Below are 16,321 nucleotides of genomic sequence, written 5' to 3'. Positions count from 1 at the left end.
AATCTACCCTCAATTGAATTATCCAAGTCGTGGGTCGTTGTGCCGGCATTCAACGTAAACGTAAACGTAAGCGTAAATTGTATACACAAAATAAATATGTGTGGCAATGCCTTGTTGTGTATTACATACATTTATATTTATATTTATATTTATATATACTACCCACTAGTCTACTACCAAGCAGGTACCAGGTAGTAAGTGTCTGTACTCTTTTCCATGACCTCTCCATCATCTCCAGTCAACTGTTCTCAGTATGTGTCTATCACGCCCACACCTAGCATCACATCATATCAAGGAATACTCTGATCCAAGTCACCAACACCAAGATCAAAAGACTCCGAACCCGAAGCATGCGCGATACCTACCCTATGACTAAATCAAACGAACCGGCAATGGGAGGTAGAGAGAGAAGCGAAAGGTGAGGGGACCAACTGAAAACTCTAGTACACAGAGTAAACCTCTGTAGCTGTTGATTGTATGTGACTGTTAATATAACTGTATACGTATAATCTAACACCAGTAACCAGCAACCATCAACAAGCATACATTCACATGCTGGTTCGTGGCTGATGCTGATTCGACGACTTACCGCGTTCCCAGTTCCCAGTAGAGTAGACGGTACCAAGTCCGGCTAACCATCCACATCCATTCTTTACATATAATACGATATGTGTTAGCATTATTACCACCGTCAGCAAACATGTTATTGTGATAGCACACTTTTTTCAGTATCATACACTACTGCGTTACACTCAGCACGTTCGGTGATAAACTTTACCTTTAAAGTCATTTCACAAATATTTTTGGACTTGTAGTTTTATTGAAACGTCGAACCGGCTTACATTCATCATCATCATCATCATCATTGGGAGTCTAGTTCTGATAAAAAACAAAACAAAAAATTAGTATATCAATAAAATATTTAAATAGGACAATAAAAATTTTTTAAAAGCATTATTGCTTTTTTTTTTTTACTAAGATTTAGATAAAAAATATATTAGTGTAATATGAAGTCGTGTTTGCTGATATTTATCACTGCCACGGTGGCAATCGTATCAGCTAATGCTGAAGATTGCAAAGGATGTGTTCCACTGGATACTATAACGTTTGATAAAGTGAGTTTATATCAGACATTTGTTATACTGATACCTTGATAGATTAATGACTTTATTTATTACTTCCTAACTACCTTTTAAATTCCCAGAGCTTAATAATTGCTGCTATGACAACTTGTCTTGCTGGATCCTTGCTATTTGTTTATGTCATTCCCGCGTTTATTTTAAACTGTGTCATGTATGATAACGAAATAATGATAGTCATTTTATTATCGATTAGAACATTAGTTCATAAATTATTTAGCACTATCGTGGAAGAAATTGTGCTAATATTGATTGAATTTGTCATGCAGACTTTGATAATCAAGGATTTTATGAATCTAAGTAATTAATTATTCATAAACGGTAATTGTTTTTAGGTAATTAGCAAATTCAAAGCTGCGGTGGTAAAGTTTGATGTGGCATTCCCATTTGGAAATATGCATGAAGAATTTGGATCTGTTGCTGAGACGACCAAAGATGTTGAGGATCTTCTTGTTGCTATTGTTGGGGTCAAGGATTTTGGAGATAAGGACAACGCAGACTTGGCTAAGCGATTTGACGTTGATAAAAAGGACTTTCCGGTGGTACTTTTATTTGTACAGGGACAGACAAAACCCATAAAACTGTTGAGTAAAGAGAATGAACAAGATTTCACGAGTACTAATATCAAAAGATTGGTCAGAGCTAAAACTGGAATTTATTTGGGACTGCCTGGTTGCGTTGAAGAACTAGACAGACTCGCTGAAGAATTCAAAACAGCTGATGAGAAGGAGAGACAAGTTAGTTTTGGTTTTTTAAATTTTTTAGACTTTCTTTGCTGGAAATTGGCCATTATACTATTTATTGTTGCAGGAAATACTAAGCAAGGCTCGAGACTTGGAGACGACTCTTCCACACCAACATCGACTTCCGGCAAAGGTTTATGTGAAGATGATGGAGAAAATACTGGAAAAGGGCGACGAGTTCGTTCAATCAGAGCACACGAGAATAGATGGTTTGCTTAAAGGAAAATTGTCCAATGACAAGAAACGCACAATGGAAGAGAAGAAAAATATTTTACAGTCTTTCGCTCACAAAGACGAATTATAAATTTATTTATTTTTATTTTTTAATTACGGTTGGCTACGCAGAAAAAAATAATTTCTTGGTGCAAAATTTTATTCTCGCCCCAAGAAAATTTTTTCATTATAAATTGAGAACAGAATTTTCTTAGGGCGAGAAAAAATTTTCTTGTCTCAATTCATAATGCAAAATATTTTTCGCGCCAAGAAATCATTTGTTTTCTGTATACCAAACGTTACAATCAAGCTATTACTTTGTGATGAACTTTTTTCAAGTTCCAAGGGATTCCAGTTGGATATTTAAATATATTTATAGTTTATAATAGTGAGCAGAAGTCTGACATGTCAACTATTCAAAATACATTCTTATATATATACATATATATCCTCTTACTTATTGTAATTATAAATAAATCGATTAAAAATCATTATTTTATTAAAGTGTGCATTTACTTTCGGAAATTACAATGGCCGATTTAAAGGTACATACAAAAATTTTTCATTTTCGTGATAAACTGAAGCTGCTAAAAATTTTATTGAGTATAGTGAAATAAAAACAAATAATTAATAACTATTAATTACTAATTGAAGTGTCAGGAAAATAAAAATTTTTTAGAGTCAAACAAAACATTCTATAGCAACAAGTTGAATTTTTTATTCGAATGGCTGTTTAATTTAAAAATAAACAGCTTTAAAAATAAGTGATTATAAATCCAATAGTTATAAATGCCGTACAAATACTTAAATTAAAAATCCAATATTACAATCAATCATCAAACTTTGTATTGTTTATTACTATCACACTCACATGTGAGTCATACGATATCATATTAATAAAAAAAGAAAAAAATCACAGATAAGTATGCGGAGTCGTATAAATTAAGCGTTACAAATATATGAATGAAGAGCGAAATACTTGAATCAAAAATTGTCTGTGATTATTATTAAAATGTTATCAGTTATTAACAATTAGAAAATAAATGAACTGAAGCATGCAATCTTAACATTTTCATCTGCACCATTCTTGTATACGGGAATGTTTGTCTATCATTAATATAATTATAAGTAATTAATATTAAATTTACATGGATTACAAAAAGTCCTTGGTTACTTTTCTTCTTTAGTATCTTTAACATCAAGCTTCGTAAGCTGCTCAGTCACCTGATCAGCACTCGAGTCTGTTTTATTTGTATTTTTTGATTCAGTTTCTTTGTTCTCCTTATCCTCTTTTGCGGATTCTTCTTTTTCTTGATTATCTACTGTGTTCTTATCCTCAGCATCGCTCTCGTCACTCTCGTCGTAACTACAGGAGTCGCTGTGAGTGTAATCATTATCTCCATCAGGATTTTTTCCTGCATAGATCTCGCATTCAGTGCCGACTATTTTTTTAGCTTTTTCAAATGTTTCTTTCCAAAGTGAAGCATCTGCAGTACAATAAAAATATGTAATTAATTATGAGTGATAATTAAAATTTAAAATTTATAAAAAATGCACTTATTAATTTTTAAATTTTTTAAATGTGCATTTTTTCAAATTTTATTTCATCAATTATTTACTCCATTTATTAATAGTTTCAAATTTGTCTGATGTCTGCTGCATTCACACTCATAATTAATTAATTAATTAATTAATTAACTAATTAATGATCTATTAAATTTTAATGATCTTGAAGTTAGCAGACAATTGACAATTTTTTGATTTTTTTTCAACAAATCAATTACAAAAAAAGAGAAAAACTAAAAATATGCGCATGTAGAAAAATAAAAAAATTATATGTGCAATTTTTTAAATAATTTATCGTTTTTTAAAAATTATTAGACGTCGATTAACTTCAGTATCATCATTAAATTTAACAATAATGTATATAATATACTTACGCTCAGCATTTGCAAATCTGATAGCAAGTAGCTCTGGCTTAAGTAACTCATCAGCATAATCAGCTAATACACTCCATACCCAAGCACGATCACTACCACAGTTTGGTTTTAATTCCATCCAAGGTGTGATGAAGTGATTAGCGCAAATTTTCAATGTTTTGTCTCGTCGCATTACAACTCGTACTGTATGTTTTGTTGTGTGTCTCAATAACTTAACGTCACCGGTTCCTCTTTCTTTCCATTCTGGAGGATTGTTTGATGAGTCATAGCGATAAAGTTTAGCCCGCCTGTCACAAAATAAAATAATTATTTATTTTTAAAAATGTACCGGGAAATTAACTTACAATTTAAGCATCTCGACTTCATCTTCCTCGTTGCTGGAAACTTCAATCAGAGGCAATGAAATAATCGGCTCAAAATGAGGATCTATTTCCTCTTCATGCTCTTGATGTTCACCATTACTTGGCTCGTGATGTTCTCCATTTGTCTATAAACCAAAAATAGATTTAATTATTAATTAAATAAAAGTAAATAAAATCTGACTGGAATTTTTAATTTAATAACCTCCATAATTAACGAAAATTTATCTAATTAATTTAAAAACTTTGAAAATATTTTTATTTAATTAAACCCACCGTATTTTCCGGCATGTTGTTAATTATTACGAGCTTATTAACTTGTATTGAATTTAAAAGAACCAACGTTAAAACAACTGCTAATTTATTAACGTTTTTTTTTTCCAAACACAAGCGTTCGGTTGCAATCTATGCCTATGCGTTTTACAAAAACTCATACCATCCGTTTACAAGATCATGCGTATGAAAATCCTCATCTCTGATTGGTTTAAATACTCAGAGTTCATGTAAACCCGTCAGAATATTTTTTTTACTCGTTGGCAGAATCAACGGTCTTTACAAAAAAATAAATTTCAAAAAACAACTTCTCCTTAGACTCAAAACTGCAAAAATAATTAATTTTTATTAACAAACTATTTAAAAAAAAATCTTTTATGATTTAAAAATACGATTTTCTAAAAAAAGCGGGAAAAAGTTAAAATGGCGCGGAAATTTGAAAGTGAGGGCAGCACTGCGCGGTATTTTTAAAAGCGCAGTTGGCAATGATGAGTCACGAGTAATGAGCGCAAATTCAAGTGGTCTTTCAAGTCGGGGAAGAAGGACAGAGGAAGGAATGAGAGAGAGGAAATGAGCAAGAGCAGGAGCATACGTCGCGTTGGTTTGTTGCGCACACGTTGGTGTAATAAGACGAAAAACCAGAGAGAAGAGTATAAAGTTGAGGTAGAGGGAGTTTTGCGGTTGAGTCCGGGCGGCCATTGCAAGTAATCTCTCGTCGTACGTTCTGAGCCGCGTAAGCACCGAACTAAAGTTATATTAAAATATCCAAGTGTCAGAGATATCAAGAGCTTTTAAATAAACTCAAATAAAGGGCCATTTTAGTCGCGAGGTGCACCCTGTGAAGCCCGGGACGCGCAACAAAACCCGGCCCGATGGCTGAGACAGATAAATTAAACATTGACAACATCATCGCTCGACTCTTGGAAGGTAATGTGTGAATCCGACATAATTACACGAGGGACGCTCCACGTCTCGCAAGTATTTTTTCCTCTTGCTTCGCTTCCATTTGTTCATAATTAATTGTGCCTCTTATTTATTTTAAATCAGCTAATTAACATATTTTATTTTTTTTCTCCAATCGAGTATCAATTAACCCGCTTGCGGAGTATTCTTTGAGAACGCGTTTTCTCTTCCCCCACCACGGGCATAAAACTCCAGCAATTCTCCGTGCGACTTATCCGTCACTGCAGAAGGATGACGTCTTGCCAAAAAATGAATTTTAATATTTTTATCACGGACGACATCCAGTCCTGCAGATTCACTATTACGCAACTTGGGAATTAAATTTAGTTTGTGATTATAATGGCGATGGTGGTGATGATGATCATCATCAAGATTGTTAAAAGCCTGTAGGCGTATTAGTTTGTTTACACAAAACACCGTTGACAACCGCAGAGGGACTGCTAGTCGTTTTGGGGCGAGGTCCATCCGTCTGTTGTTAATTATAATCCCGCGGGAAATTTAAATAACTTAAAATATTTTTTTATTAGATATTATATTACGTTTGCTAAATCCAGCAGCCAGTAGTTTGCAGCGGGAGGGGAAAGTCATTGATGGATGACCCCAGTGTTAATTGCAGAGTAAAGCATAAAATGTCACCAGTTAATGGTCCGTTGACCTTGGCAGTCATAGTAAGGCATTTTATTTGGTAAAGACAGTCTTGGCCACAAATCGATCGCACACGCAATATAACATTCACGCGACACACAATATATATATGTATACGTCTATACATACATATATAAATAAATATAATAATAATGAGCAATAAAACACGCTACGTATTATTATCCAACAGCCTTATTTATATCGATTGATATTTATTATTTTATAATTTATTTGTTTACAGTACGAGGATCAAGACCGGGGAAAAATGTCCAGCTGACAGAGGGTGAAATCCGCGGGCTGTGTCTCAAGTCACGTGAAATATTTCTATCTCAGCCGATATTACTTGAGCTAGAGGCACCGTTGAAAATATGCGGTGAGTATTTTAGTACTTGAGCTACTTTTTTATTTTATTTTAACTATTTTTGTAAACGCGAGTATTCAATGCCTTACATAATGACGGCACGGGATGTAAGAGAAAAAAAAAATAACAAAAACAACTAGCATGAGATGTAATTATTGATGTCAATTATCGGTGGCATTAGCATACTTGTCATAATTGGTACTAGTTCATAACATTATTAATACGGCAATAATGATAATAGTAAAGTCACATGTGTTGAGTCGATGTTTTGATGCGAGTTTTTTTTGTGTTCATTTAAATCAGGTGACATTCATGGGCAGTACTACGACTTACTACGGCTCTTTGAATACGGTGGATTTCCGCCTGAGAGTAACTACCTCTTCCTGGGTGACTACGTCGACAGGGGGAAACAGTCGTTAGAAACTATTTGCCTGCTTCTTGCATACAAGATCAAGTATCCAGAGAACTTTTTCCTGCTACGAGGTAATCACGAGTGTGCCTCTATCAACAGGATATACGGATTTTATGATGAATGTAAGTTTAGAAAAAAAAAAAAAAAAGTTTAATAACTTTGGCATTGACATTATATGTATGCATTTGTATCTGGTATTATCCGGATCATTGACTAAACTATTGGATTTTATGATATTGACAATAGGCAAACGTCGTTACAATATTAAACTTTGGAAGACATTTACGGACTGCTTCAACTGTCTACCCGTGGCAGCGATCGTCGACGAGAAAATATTCTGCTGTCACGGTGGGCTCAGTCCGGATCTACAGAATATGGAGCAAATAAGACGTATTATGCGGCCGACTGATGTTCCTGATCAAGGATTACTCTGTGATCTTCTTTGGTCTGATCCAGACAAGGACACTATGGGCTGGGGTGAAAACGACCGTGGAGTATCGTTCACATTTGGCGCCGAGGTCGTTGCCAAATTTTTACACAAGCACGACTTTGACCTCATATGCCGTGCGCATCAGGTAAACCCAACAATAATAATAATAATAATATCAATAGTGACAATGAAAATGAGTATTAATGATTTAATTAGTCGCTCAATCATCGGTACACTTTAAATAAGTTCCGGCATGTCAGCAATCTGACCATGACACTCGTATATTTCTCAACAATATATTTTGTTTTGTTTGTAATCTAATAGGTCGTCGAAGATGGCTACGAATTCTTCGCAAAGCGACAACTGGTTACGTTATTCTCAGCGCCGAATTACTGCGGTGAATTTGACAACGCGGGTGCCATGATGTCAGTCGATGACACACTCATGTGCAGTTTTCAAATATTAAAGCCAGCAGACAAAAGGAAATTTACGTACGGCGGCCTCAACTCTGGTCGACCGGTTACGCCGCCAAGAGGACCCAATAATAAAAACAAAAAGAAGTGAATGAGATTCCCGGGAGCGTAATTTATTGACGCGGAGTTTTTAGAATCTTAAGACCTCTCTTATTACAAACCCAGTAAACAACACCATCATTCACTTCCCACCTACTCCCGTCCCTATTGTCATTGATCAAAACAACAATAATATTAATATTAATAAACTTATGTCTATCACGGGTATTTGGAAAATGGTAGTCAACTCCAATTAAACCATTGTTGATTTGCATCGATAATAGCCTCGTGAGGACGAACTACGTCGGGTACAGGAAGATCGAAACCATGAGGATGTTCATATACCGGAACATTCGATGACGAATGACTTACTGATGAAATACTAATAGACTGATTATAACTGGCAAGAAAATTTTGGTAACGTTAATAAATGATAGAGCCATTTTCGTTGAACTAAATTCCGGAATATATAAAATTTAATTTTACGAAACTAACAGCAAGAAGTTTCAACCGTGAATGCAAATTGTTGACAAGAATTAAAAATTTTCATTCACGGTTGAATCTTTTAGTTCAACGAACATGGCTCAATCATTTATTAACGTCATCAAAATTTTCCTGCCAATAATAATCAGTGGCAATGTGCACATATCAGCTTGTTAGTCCATTAGTATTTCATCAGTAAGTCATTCGTCATCGAATGTTCCGGTATGTGAACATCCTCATGGTTTCAATCTTCCTGTATCCGACGTAGTTCGTCTTCACGAGGCTATTATCAATGCAAATCAACAATAGTTTAATTGGAGTTGACTACCATTTTCCTAATTCCCTGATACACTTAAGTTTATAACATTTATATGGAAGTGACTCTAACATGAATTAATATTAATAATAATAATAATAATAATAACAACAACGCAACACATTACTGATTCAACAACGGAAGCACCTCGCGACTCCGGCCCTTGTTCACTGTGACACTCAAAGATCCATTGTCATTAATCAACTCTTCGAATATTAATATTGATAATAATAATAATTAAATATATAAAAATGAAAAATAAAAAAAAAAAGAATAAATAAACAAATGATCGAGCAATGATTTTCATAATAATGAAGACGAGAATCCCAATCCCCGGAGCTTGCGCCGTCGCGAATTCTCTTTACAAAAAACCTGATTATTTAATTTACCAGCAAAGTTCTAAGTAATTATCTGGACTTTTGAATGCTAATTCGAAGTTTATATTTTAACAAATAAATTAAGATTTAATTATTTTTCGGTATTGTGTGGTAGTATGTTTAATTGTTAATCTTAATCAGTATAAATATTACGATAATTTTTTTTTTTTTATAACTTAATTATTCAATAAGGAATTACTCGTGTGAATATAATGAGAGGTAATAAGAATTGATGTTATTTAAAAAAAAAAAATAATTACATTCAAAAATAATAATTACATAAATTTGTATTTGTCGCTTTGTCTTAATCATTGAATTAGTTGTCGTTGGTCGTAATTGAGTCTTACTATTGTTAATTGTTTTTGTCTGTTTAATTCACTAGCGTTTTATTATTTTTATAATTATTAATAACTTGATAAATTATATTTATTTATTCATCAAGTTATGAGTAATGCGATACTAAAATTTATTGAATATAAATTTAAATTAATTTAATAAATAATTATAATAATTGTATCTGTTTATTTTTAATGGCGTAGTAATGTTTTGCCAAAGTACAAAAATTATAATGAGAACGTGAGTTACGTCATGTGATTTTGACCTCGCTTAGAGTCTTATGTTCACCCACGCACTTAAATATATATTAAACCCAATGGCCCCCATGTATTATCAGCCATTTTGACTACGCACGCCCAGTTTATTTTTTGTCTATTAATATTTTTTTCTTTTCGCTTAATTTACATCCACACACTCGATTAATAAATTAAGCCTTCTTTGAAGTTTACAATAAAAAATTGAAAAAAAAATAAATTTAAATACTTGGAACGAATTTTAATAAAATGAGAGAGACTAAAAATGAAGAAAGAGATTTCTTGATCCAATATGCGATATAAACTTGGCACGCAATGTCTTTTTTTTAATTCTCGCAAACAAATAATTCCATCCATGCACTGATGAGTAAATTGTCATGACAAGAGAATGCAAGCAAGAGAGAGGCTGTGTATAAAAAAAATATGTACGTGTGAAATTGCTAAGTTTAAATCCTCGTTAAAGAAGGGAGAGACAAAAAAAAATTAATTAATTATTTATCAAAATAATGATTTTAGCTCCGAGTTTATCGAATTGCTTAAAGATGTTGATGACTTGCAAAATGTCTCCGGTCTCGTCTTCCAATCATTGTCAATCTTTTTGTTTTTCTTTTAACTTTTTTTTACACATCATCATCAATATCATTAAACTTAAATTACAAAATAAATTAACATTACACTAATAAAGCGAATCAGCAGAATCGTAAGAAAAAAAACAAACAGCGAATGAGAGTGAGAATGAAAAATAAATCTAACAAAGGTCAACTTTCATCTCGACAAATGTATATCGAGATATTTGTATTTATTAAGTATCATTCATTATTATATCTCTTTATTTTTTCATTATATATAAATATATATGCATAATTATATATCTATATATGTTTTTTTTGTTTTTTGTCGCGTCATCGAATGTCATTGTCATCAAATCATTAGCGATTTTTTTCTTCATTGTAATTTTTTGATTATAAATTATAAATAAATTGTAACGCATCAACACAAATAGACTCGATGACATTGTTGTAAAAACTTAAATGCACAACAGAATTAACATACATTTGAAATGGACATGGAGATGCCATCTAAAATTTATTCATAAAACATAAAACAAAAAATGCACTATTATATCAAGAATTCATAATTATTCACTTGCGCGCCCCGCCTACATCCTCCTAATTACTCTCCTTCACTTATTCTCCCTCATATATGTACATTAAATGAAAAAAAATTTTTTTTTTTACAAAAATAAAAACACCTTAAACAAATAATTAAGTTTTTTTTTTTTAATCATTGTGACTTCATTTAATCATTTTATAAATAACAATAAATATATGTCATCATTTAATTTCCATGTTTCATTGAATCCATAACTTGTTTTTATTTTTATTTAAATTTAAATCATTTTTTTTATAAATGCGAATGATCTTGAAGTTCGCAGACAAATAAAAATCTTCGAATTTTTTTTTCAACAATTTAATTAAAAATAAAAATATGCACATGTAGAAAATTTTAAAAACTACGCGTGCAATTTTTTAAAATATTTTTTTTTAAATTTACTGTTTTTAAAAAAATTCAAAAATTATTAGACGGCTGCGATGTCATTTTTTCATATGGCTCAGCTACTTTCTATCATTTATATATTTATATATGTATAAATATATACAAGTGAGATGAAACCGGATGTGATTTCTAATCCGGTGACAATGAAAATTTTCTTTTTATAATTTATTATTATTATTAATATATATATGCTCACTAATTAAGATAAAATAATATATATACAATTGTATAAAAGATTTTTTGCGATAAATCAAACTAAATACAAGACTAGCACTGATACGTAATTTTATTGTTATAGATGAATTAATTTGTGCAATTTAAAATAATAAAATGCTATTGATTAAAAAATAAATTTTAAAACAAAGTATACGACGCGGGTCGTCGATCGGACCTAAAAAATTACCGTAGCAATAAAATTTGTTTTTTAAAATTAATCCATTAAAAATAAATATCAATAAGTACATACATATATATCAATAATAAATTATAGATCACGTAGATGCCTAGTTTTATCCGATTACAATAAAATTAATATGACAGTGAAAGTACCAGACATCAGACGATTTTTTTACTTTGAAATCTGCAAGACTCCGTTTTTTTCCCGTAATTTAAAATGAGCCATTTTTGAATGACTTTGAAATCTTTACGCGCATACTTTCAAATAAAAAATATTTTTATTAAAACGTTTACATCTAATGGCTTGATTTTTTAAAGTTTGAATTAAGGCCATTCTCAGACAGTGCCGCCCACTTTTAAAAATTTTCAATTGTCGTAACCATATCAAAATTAAATTAATTAATTAAAAAAAAATTGAAACTTTTATTGCAAAAAGTATATGAGTGTGAATGTAGCAGACATCAGACAAATTTAAAATTATAAATAAATAGAGCAAATAATTTAAAAAATAATATTTACAAAAAATGCACTTATTAATTTTTAAATTTTTAAAATTTAATTTTATTAATTGTTAACTCTATTTAATAATAATTTCAAATTTGTCTGATGTCTGCTACATTCACACTCATAAAAGTAGAAGTAATTTTTGAGATATAGAATTTTAAAAAAATTACTTACAGTTGACATTAATTGGGAGTTAAACGAAATTTATTAAATAAATTTTAGTCTACAAAATTTAAAAATTCGAATTTGAAAATTGACATGAAGATTTCACTGAATTATTTTCCAAATTTTGTTTAACTCCCAATTTATATCAACTATAAGTAATTTTTTTTAAATTCTATATCTCGGCGAAATTACTTCTACGTCACCCTTTTTGCAATTAAAGTTTTAGTATTTTTTAAATTAATAAATTAATTAAATTTTAAAACAGTTATGACAAGTGAGTCATTGCATATTTTTAAAAAGCGAGAGTACTGTCTGCCCTTAAAACCAATAACTTTTGCATACTGGAATTTAAAAAATTTTCTTTTCGCGGGAAGTTTAAAAATTGACAGGCGCCTGCTACTTTTAGTGTCATATTTAAATTAATAGACTCAAAAATAATAAATAACAAAGAACTAGTGCCCCATAACCCAAATAATAATAATTGAAACAGGGTACGTGTCATTGCGTCGTTTATAAACTTATGATAAACTAAAGTAATTAGACATTGATGTCATTGATAAATCATGGTCATTAAGCACATTGAGGAGTACTAATTAATAAAGAAGATTAACAATTCTTATAAATCTATCAATATACATATATATAAAAGAAAAACAAGGCTTTAGACAATAGTAACTGTCACTGTGTCTGGTGGGTTGTACTAAATATTTATGGTAATTAATAATTAATACAAATCTTATTATTGGAATAAAATAATTGTAAAATTATTGACGTTTATTAATTTGATATTTTTTAAAAACTCCCGCTTATCGTAATTGATAAATTAGATTATTGTTTTATCGACTTGGACACGTAGGACAAAAAAAGGGTTCAGTGTTCCGACAAGTCATCTGTCAAATAAAAGTTGCACGAGGTTTTAATTAAATATCAAATAAATATATATTGTTTTGTTAATAATTTAATAAATAAATAAAAATATAACCATGACGTAAGTAATTTTTTTTTACTATCAACTTGATATTTATTTATCTATATATTAAATTGTTAATGTATAAAAACATACATACATATGAGTGATATTTTTAATATTTACTTAACCTTGTTGGGACATTTGTTATTGCCATATGTTTTGTTAAAAAGAAAATAATTTATAAACATTTTTTATTAAATTTTTTTATAGATCTAAAGTAACATTCAAAATAACCTTGACGTCTGATCCAAAACTCCCGTTCAAAGTGTAAGTAAACATTTTTATTTATATTTTTTTAAACATTAAGTTTAAATCCTGAAATCTTCTGGCTTCGACAATAAATAAATTTACTTTTATATATTTTTTATTTACTCATTTATATATTTTATCACTCACTTATATTTATTTTTTCAAACAGATAAATCCAATATTGTGTTGCCAGAAGATGAAGGGAGGATTTTATTTGTATAAATAATAAAATATTGTTAAGTAAAAATGGCTGAAGAAGGTTTTGAAGAGATAATAAAAACAATAGATACATATATATCATTAATAGAAAAAAAAAATAGTAAAATAACAATTGAAAATATATCAAAAGCATTTGACGTTTCGTTGTTCGTTGAGGCGACAGTTGCCAGAGCTAAAGACGACAATAAATTAAAAATATTTGAAAGTAATTTACATGGATACTGGAGTACTAAGAAACGTACACGTTTGTACACGTGTACAGAATTACAGTTAGCATGTGACCGGTTGCTGGAAGTACTTTTGAAGGACAGTAAGACGACACGTGATATTATTGATAAGTTACTGCATTTGTATGTCCAGCATTGTGGCCATGACAGATTCAATATTTTTATAGAGACTCTTTTAACTGATACGTTAGCTGCCAATGTCTTATTAAATTCACTTGTCGACATCGGATTGCCCATTGAAACAATCGAAGATGAAGCTCGAACTATTGCCTGGGATCACGAAGCTTCTTGTGGTCGGCATGAACAAGTCGATCAGTTGATCCAATTAATGGTAATCGATGGACGTGTTGACAAAGTACTTGACACCTTTTCTAGTTTGAATACCGACAGCCCAGCGAGAAAATTAATTTTAAATAATTTAAGTAAATATACCCATGACTACGACGTTCCTGTATGCTTGGCTATCACTGATGTCGATAAAAAATTACTACGTCTGCTTTTGGACGACTGTGATTTCAAAAATAATTTTATCGATGCTATTTTTTATTTCGGGCGTAACATGAACTGGGACGGCAGCACGTGGAAAGCTGATCATTCATTTAGTTACTTGCATTTAATTAAAATAATACGTAAATTACTGTTTGTGTCGGATGAAATAAATAAAGTTATTGCTGATCGTTTGCAGTTGGCTAAAGCACAGATTGATGGATCTATTTGGGTCGAAGTTGAACGGGACTGTTTACTTTAATAATTAATTAATTAATATTTTTTATTTAAATGATGGAATGACTTTTTTGTATAATCATGTTAATAAATTTATATTGATACGTATTTTTATTTTAATTATCGTTTATTATTTTTAATTTACTCAGGCTTAAAGTACCAGAAAATACTCCTTTCACAGCAGTATTGAAATACGCTGCTGAAGAATTTAGAGTCACACCAGCAACTTCTGCTATTATTACTGATGACGGTATTGGTATTAACCCTCAACAAACTGCTGGTAAATTATATTTTATTTTTTAAAAATATCGTTAAGTTAAGCGCATTCTCAGACAGTGCCCCCCCCCTCCATTTTTTAAAAATATGCAATGACTTTCAACTGTCATAACTGTTAAAAATTTTAATAATTAATTAATTTAAAAAATATTGGAACTTTATTATTTCTGAGTCTATTGATTTAAATATGACACTAAAAGTAGCAGGCGTCTGTCAATTTTTAAACTTCCCGCTAAAAGAAAATTTTTTAAATTTCAGTATGCAAAAGTTATTGGTTTTAAGAGCACAGTACTCCTGCTTTTTAAAAATATGCAATGACTTTCAACTGTCGTAACTGTATTAAAATTTAATTAATTAATTAATTGAAAAAATATTGAAATTTTAATTGCAAAAAAGGGCGACGTAAAAGTAGTTTCGCCGAGATATAGAATTAAAAAAAATTACTTATAGTTGATATAAATTGGGAGTTAAACAAAATTTGGAAAATAAATTTCAGTGAAATCTTCATGTTAATTTTTAAATTCGAATTTTAAAATTTTGTAGACTAAAATTTATTTAATAAATTTCGCTTAACTCCCATTTGATATCAACCGTAAGTAATTTTTTTCAAATTCTATTGCAATTAAAGTTTCAATTATTTTTTAATTAAATTTTATATGCTTATGACAATTGAAAGTTTTTTTAAAGTGGGCACTGCCTGAGAATGTCCTTAAAAAGACGAGGTATTGTCTAAAAATGCCCTTAGAGACACAATAAAGGTGTCATAATTAAAAATAAATATAAGTTACTTATAATAATAAATATTTATAAAAATTATTCTTAATTACAGGCAATGTATTTTTAAAACACGGCTCGGAACTAAGACTTATACCACGAGACCGAGTTGGAGGATCTAGATGAATTACAATTATACATATAAATAAATAAACATATTTTTTTTAAATATAAATTTAAAAATTACTTTGATTATATTAATTGAAAATTTAAATCAATAAAAATATTATTTAAATGTTTTAAGAATTTAAACTTGATAAATATTTTATTTCTAAAAAAATTAATAGGAAAAAATGGATAAATGTTAATAGTAATAATAATTAAAATAAATGTTATTTGGTAGAAATATCTTATTGATGAAATACATGTAAGATATAAAGTAGATACAAAGAGACGTCACTACTGAAAAAAAAACAACTACATGGCAAATCACCAGTATCAGCACTAAGTGCAGAGTTTCGAGGTACTTTTAGGCTACGACCCGTTAGTAAAATTGGTCGGATAA

At 30.3% G+C, this 16,321-nt stretch overlaps 4 protein-coding genes across 5 annotated transcripts; 3 read left to right on the top strand and 1 right to left on the bottom strand.

The window, feature by feature from the left end:
* Positions 1-481: 481 nt before the first annotated feature.
* LOC130678796 (endoplasmic reticulum resident protein 29) lies at positions 482-2,222 on the top strand. Its single transcript, XM_057461815.1, has 3 exons — positions 482-1,115; positions 1,475-1,876; positions 1,950-2,222. The coding sequence occupies exons 1-3, from the start codon at positions 1,008-1,010 to the stop codon at positions 2,184-2,186; spliced, it is 747 nt and encodes a 248-aa protein (XP_057317798.1). The 5' UTR covers positions 482-1,007; the 3' UTR covers positions 2,187-2,222.
* Positions 2,223-2,371: 149 nt separating this feature from the next.
* Positions 2,372-4,829, bottom strand: LOC130678795 (ran-specific GTPase-activating protein-like). The gene is made up of 4 exons (XM_057486278.1): positions 4,671-4,829; positions 4,380-4,522; positions 4,036-4,322; positions 2,372-3,582 (listed from the first exon to the last, which is right to left on the bottom strand). The coding sequence occupies exons 1-4, from the start codon at positions 4,683-4,685 to the stop codon at positions 3,266-3,268; spliced, it is 762 nt and encodes a 253-aa protein (XP_057342261.1). The 5' UTR covers positions 4,686-4,829; the 3' UTR covers positions 2,372-3,265.
* Positions 4,830-5,273: 444 nt separating this feature from the next.
* Positions 5,274-10,991, top strand: LOC130678791 (serine/threonine-protein phosphatase alpha-2 isoform). The gene is made up of 5 exons (XM_057486270.1): positions 5,274-5,594; positions 6,517-6,648; positions 6,940-7,170; positions 7,295-7,623; positions 7,803-10,991. The coding sequence occupies exons 1-5, from the start codon at positions 5,540-5,542 to the stop codon at positions 8,040-8,042; spliced, it is 987 nt and encodes a 328-aa protein (XP_057342253.1). The 5' UTR covers positions 5,274-5,539; the 3' UTR covers positions 8,043-10,991.
* A 1,391-nt stretch (positions 10,992-12,382) lies between these two features.
* On the top strand, positions 12,383-16,062 carry LOC130678794 (ubiquitin-fold modifier 1). Of its 2 annotated transcripts, XM_057486277.1 has the most exons (4): positions 12,476-13,366; positions 13,559-13,615; positions 14,916-15,046; positions 15,872-16,062. In XM_057486277.1, exons 1-4 carry the CDS (start codon positions 13,362-13,364, stop codon positions 15,940-15,942), a joined length of 264 nt encoding a protein of 87 aa, XP_057342260.1. In that variant the 5' UTR covers positions 12,476-13,361; the 3' UTR covers positions 15,943-16,062. The 2 variants fall into 2 exon arrangements, with proteins under 2 accessions (XP_057342259.1, XP_057342260.1); XM_057486276.1 differs by lacking the exons at positions 14,916-15,046; positions 15,872-16,062 and adding an exon at positions 13,767-14,904 and having other exon boundaries at positions 12,383-13,366.
* Positions 16,063-16,321: the final 259 nt, after the last annotated feature.

The sequence above is a fragment of the Microplitis mediator genome, chromosome 2 (genome assembly GCF_029852145.1).
Source record: "Microplitis mediator isolate UGA2020A chromosome 2, iyMicMedi2.1, whole genome shotgun sequence".
Lineage (NCBI taxonomy): Eukaryota > Metazoa > Arthropoda > Insecta > Hymenoptera > Braconidae > Microplitis > Microplitis mediator.
The sequence above is the reverse complement of the archived record's forward strand: the minus strand, read 5'-3'. Positions and strand labels throughout refer to the sequence as shown.

Excerpts from the sequence above, each read along its gene's own strand:
- LOC130678794 (XM_057486276.1), top strand. The coding sequence starts at position 13,844 with ATGGCTGAAGAAGGTTTTGAAGAGATAATAAAAACAATAGATACATAT.
- LOC130678795 (XM_057486278.1), bottom strand. Across the intron at positions 4,323-4,379 it reads GAAGTCGAGATGCTTAAATT|GCGGGCTAAACTTTATCGCT; the intron begins GTAAGTTAATTT and ends ATTTTGTGACAG. Across the intron at positions 3,583-4,035 it reads CAGATTTGCAAATGCTGAGC|ATGCTTCACTTTGGAAAGAA; the intron begins GTAAGTATATTA and ends ATTGTACTGCAG.
- LOC130678791 (XM_057486270.1), top strand. The coding sequence starts at position 5,540 with ATGGCTGAGACAGATAAATTAAACATTGACAACATCATCGCTCGACTC. Across the intron at positions 6,649-6,939 it reads GGCACCGTTGAAAATATGCG|GTGACATTCATGGGCAGTAC; the intron begins GTGAGTATTTTA and ends CATTTAAATCAG. Across the intron at positions 7,624-7,802 it reads TCATATGCCGTGCGCATCAG|GTCGTCGAAGATGGCTACGA; the intron begins GTAAACCCAACA and ends GTAATCTAATAG.
- LOC130678796 (XM_057461815.1), top strand. The coding sequence starts at position 1,008 with ATGAAGTCGTGTTTGCTGATATTTATCACTGCCACGGTGGCAATCGTA. Across the intron at positions 1,116-1,474 it reads ATACTATAACGTTTGATAAA|GTAATTAGCAAATTCAAAGC; the intron begins GTGAGTTTATAT and ends AATTGTTTTTAG. Across the intron at positions 1,877-1,949 it reads CTGATGAGAAGGAGAGACAA|GAAATACTAAGCAAGGCTCG; the intron begins GTTAGTTTTGGT and ends TTATTGTTGCAG.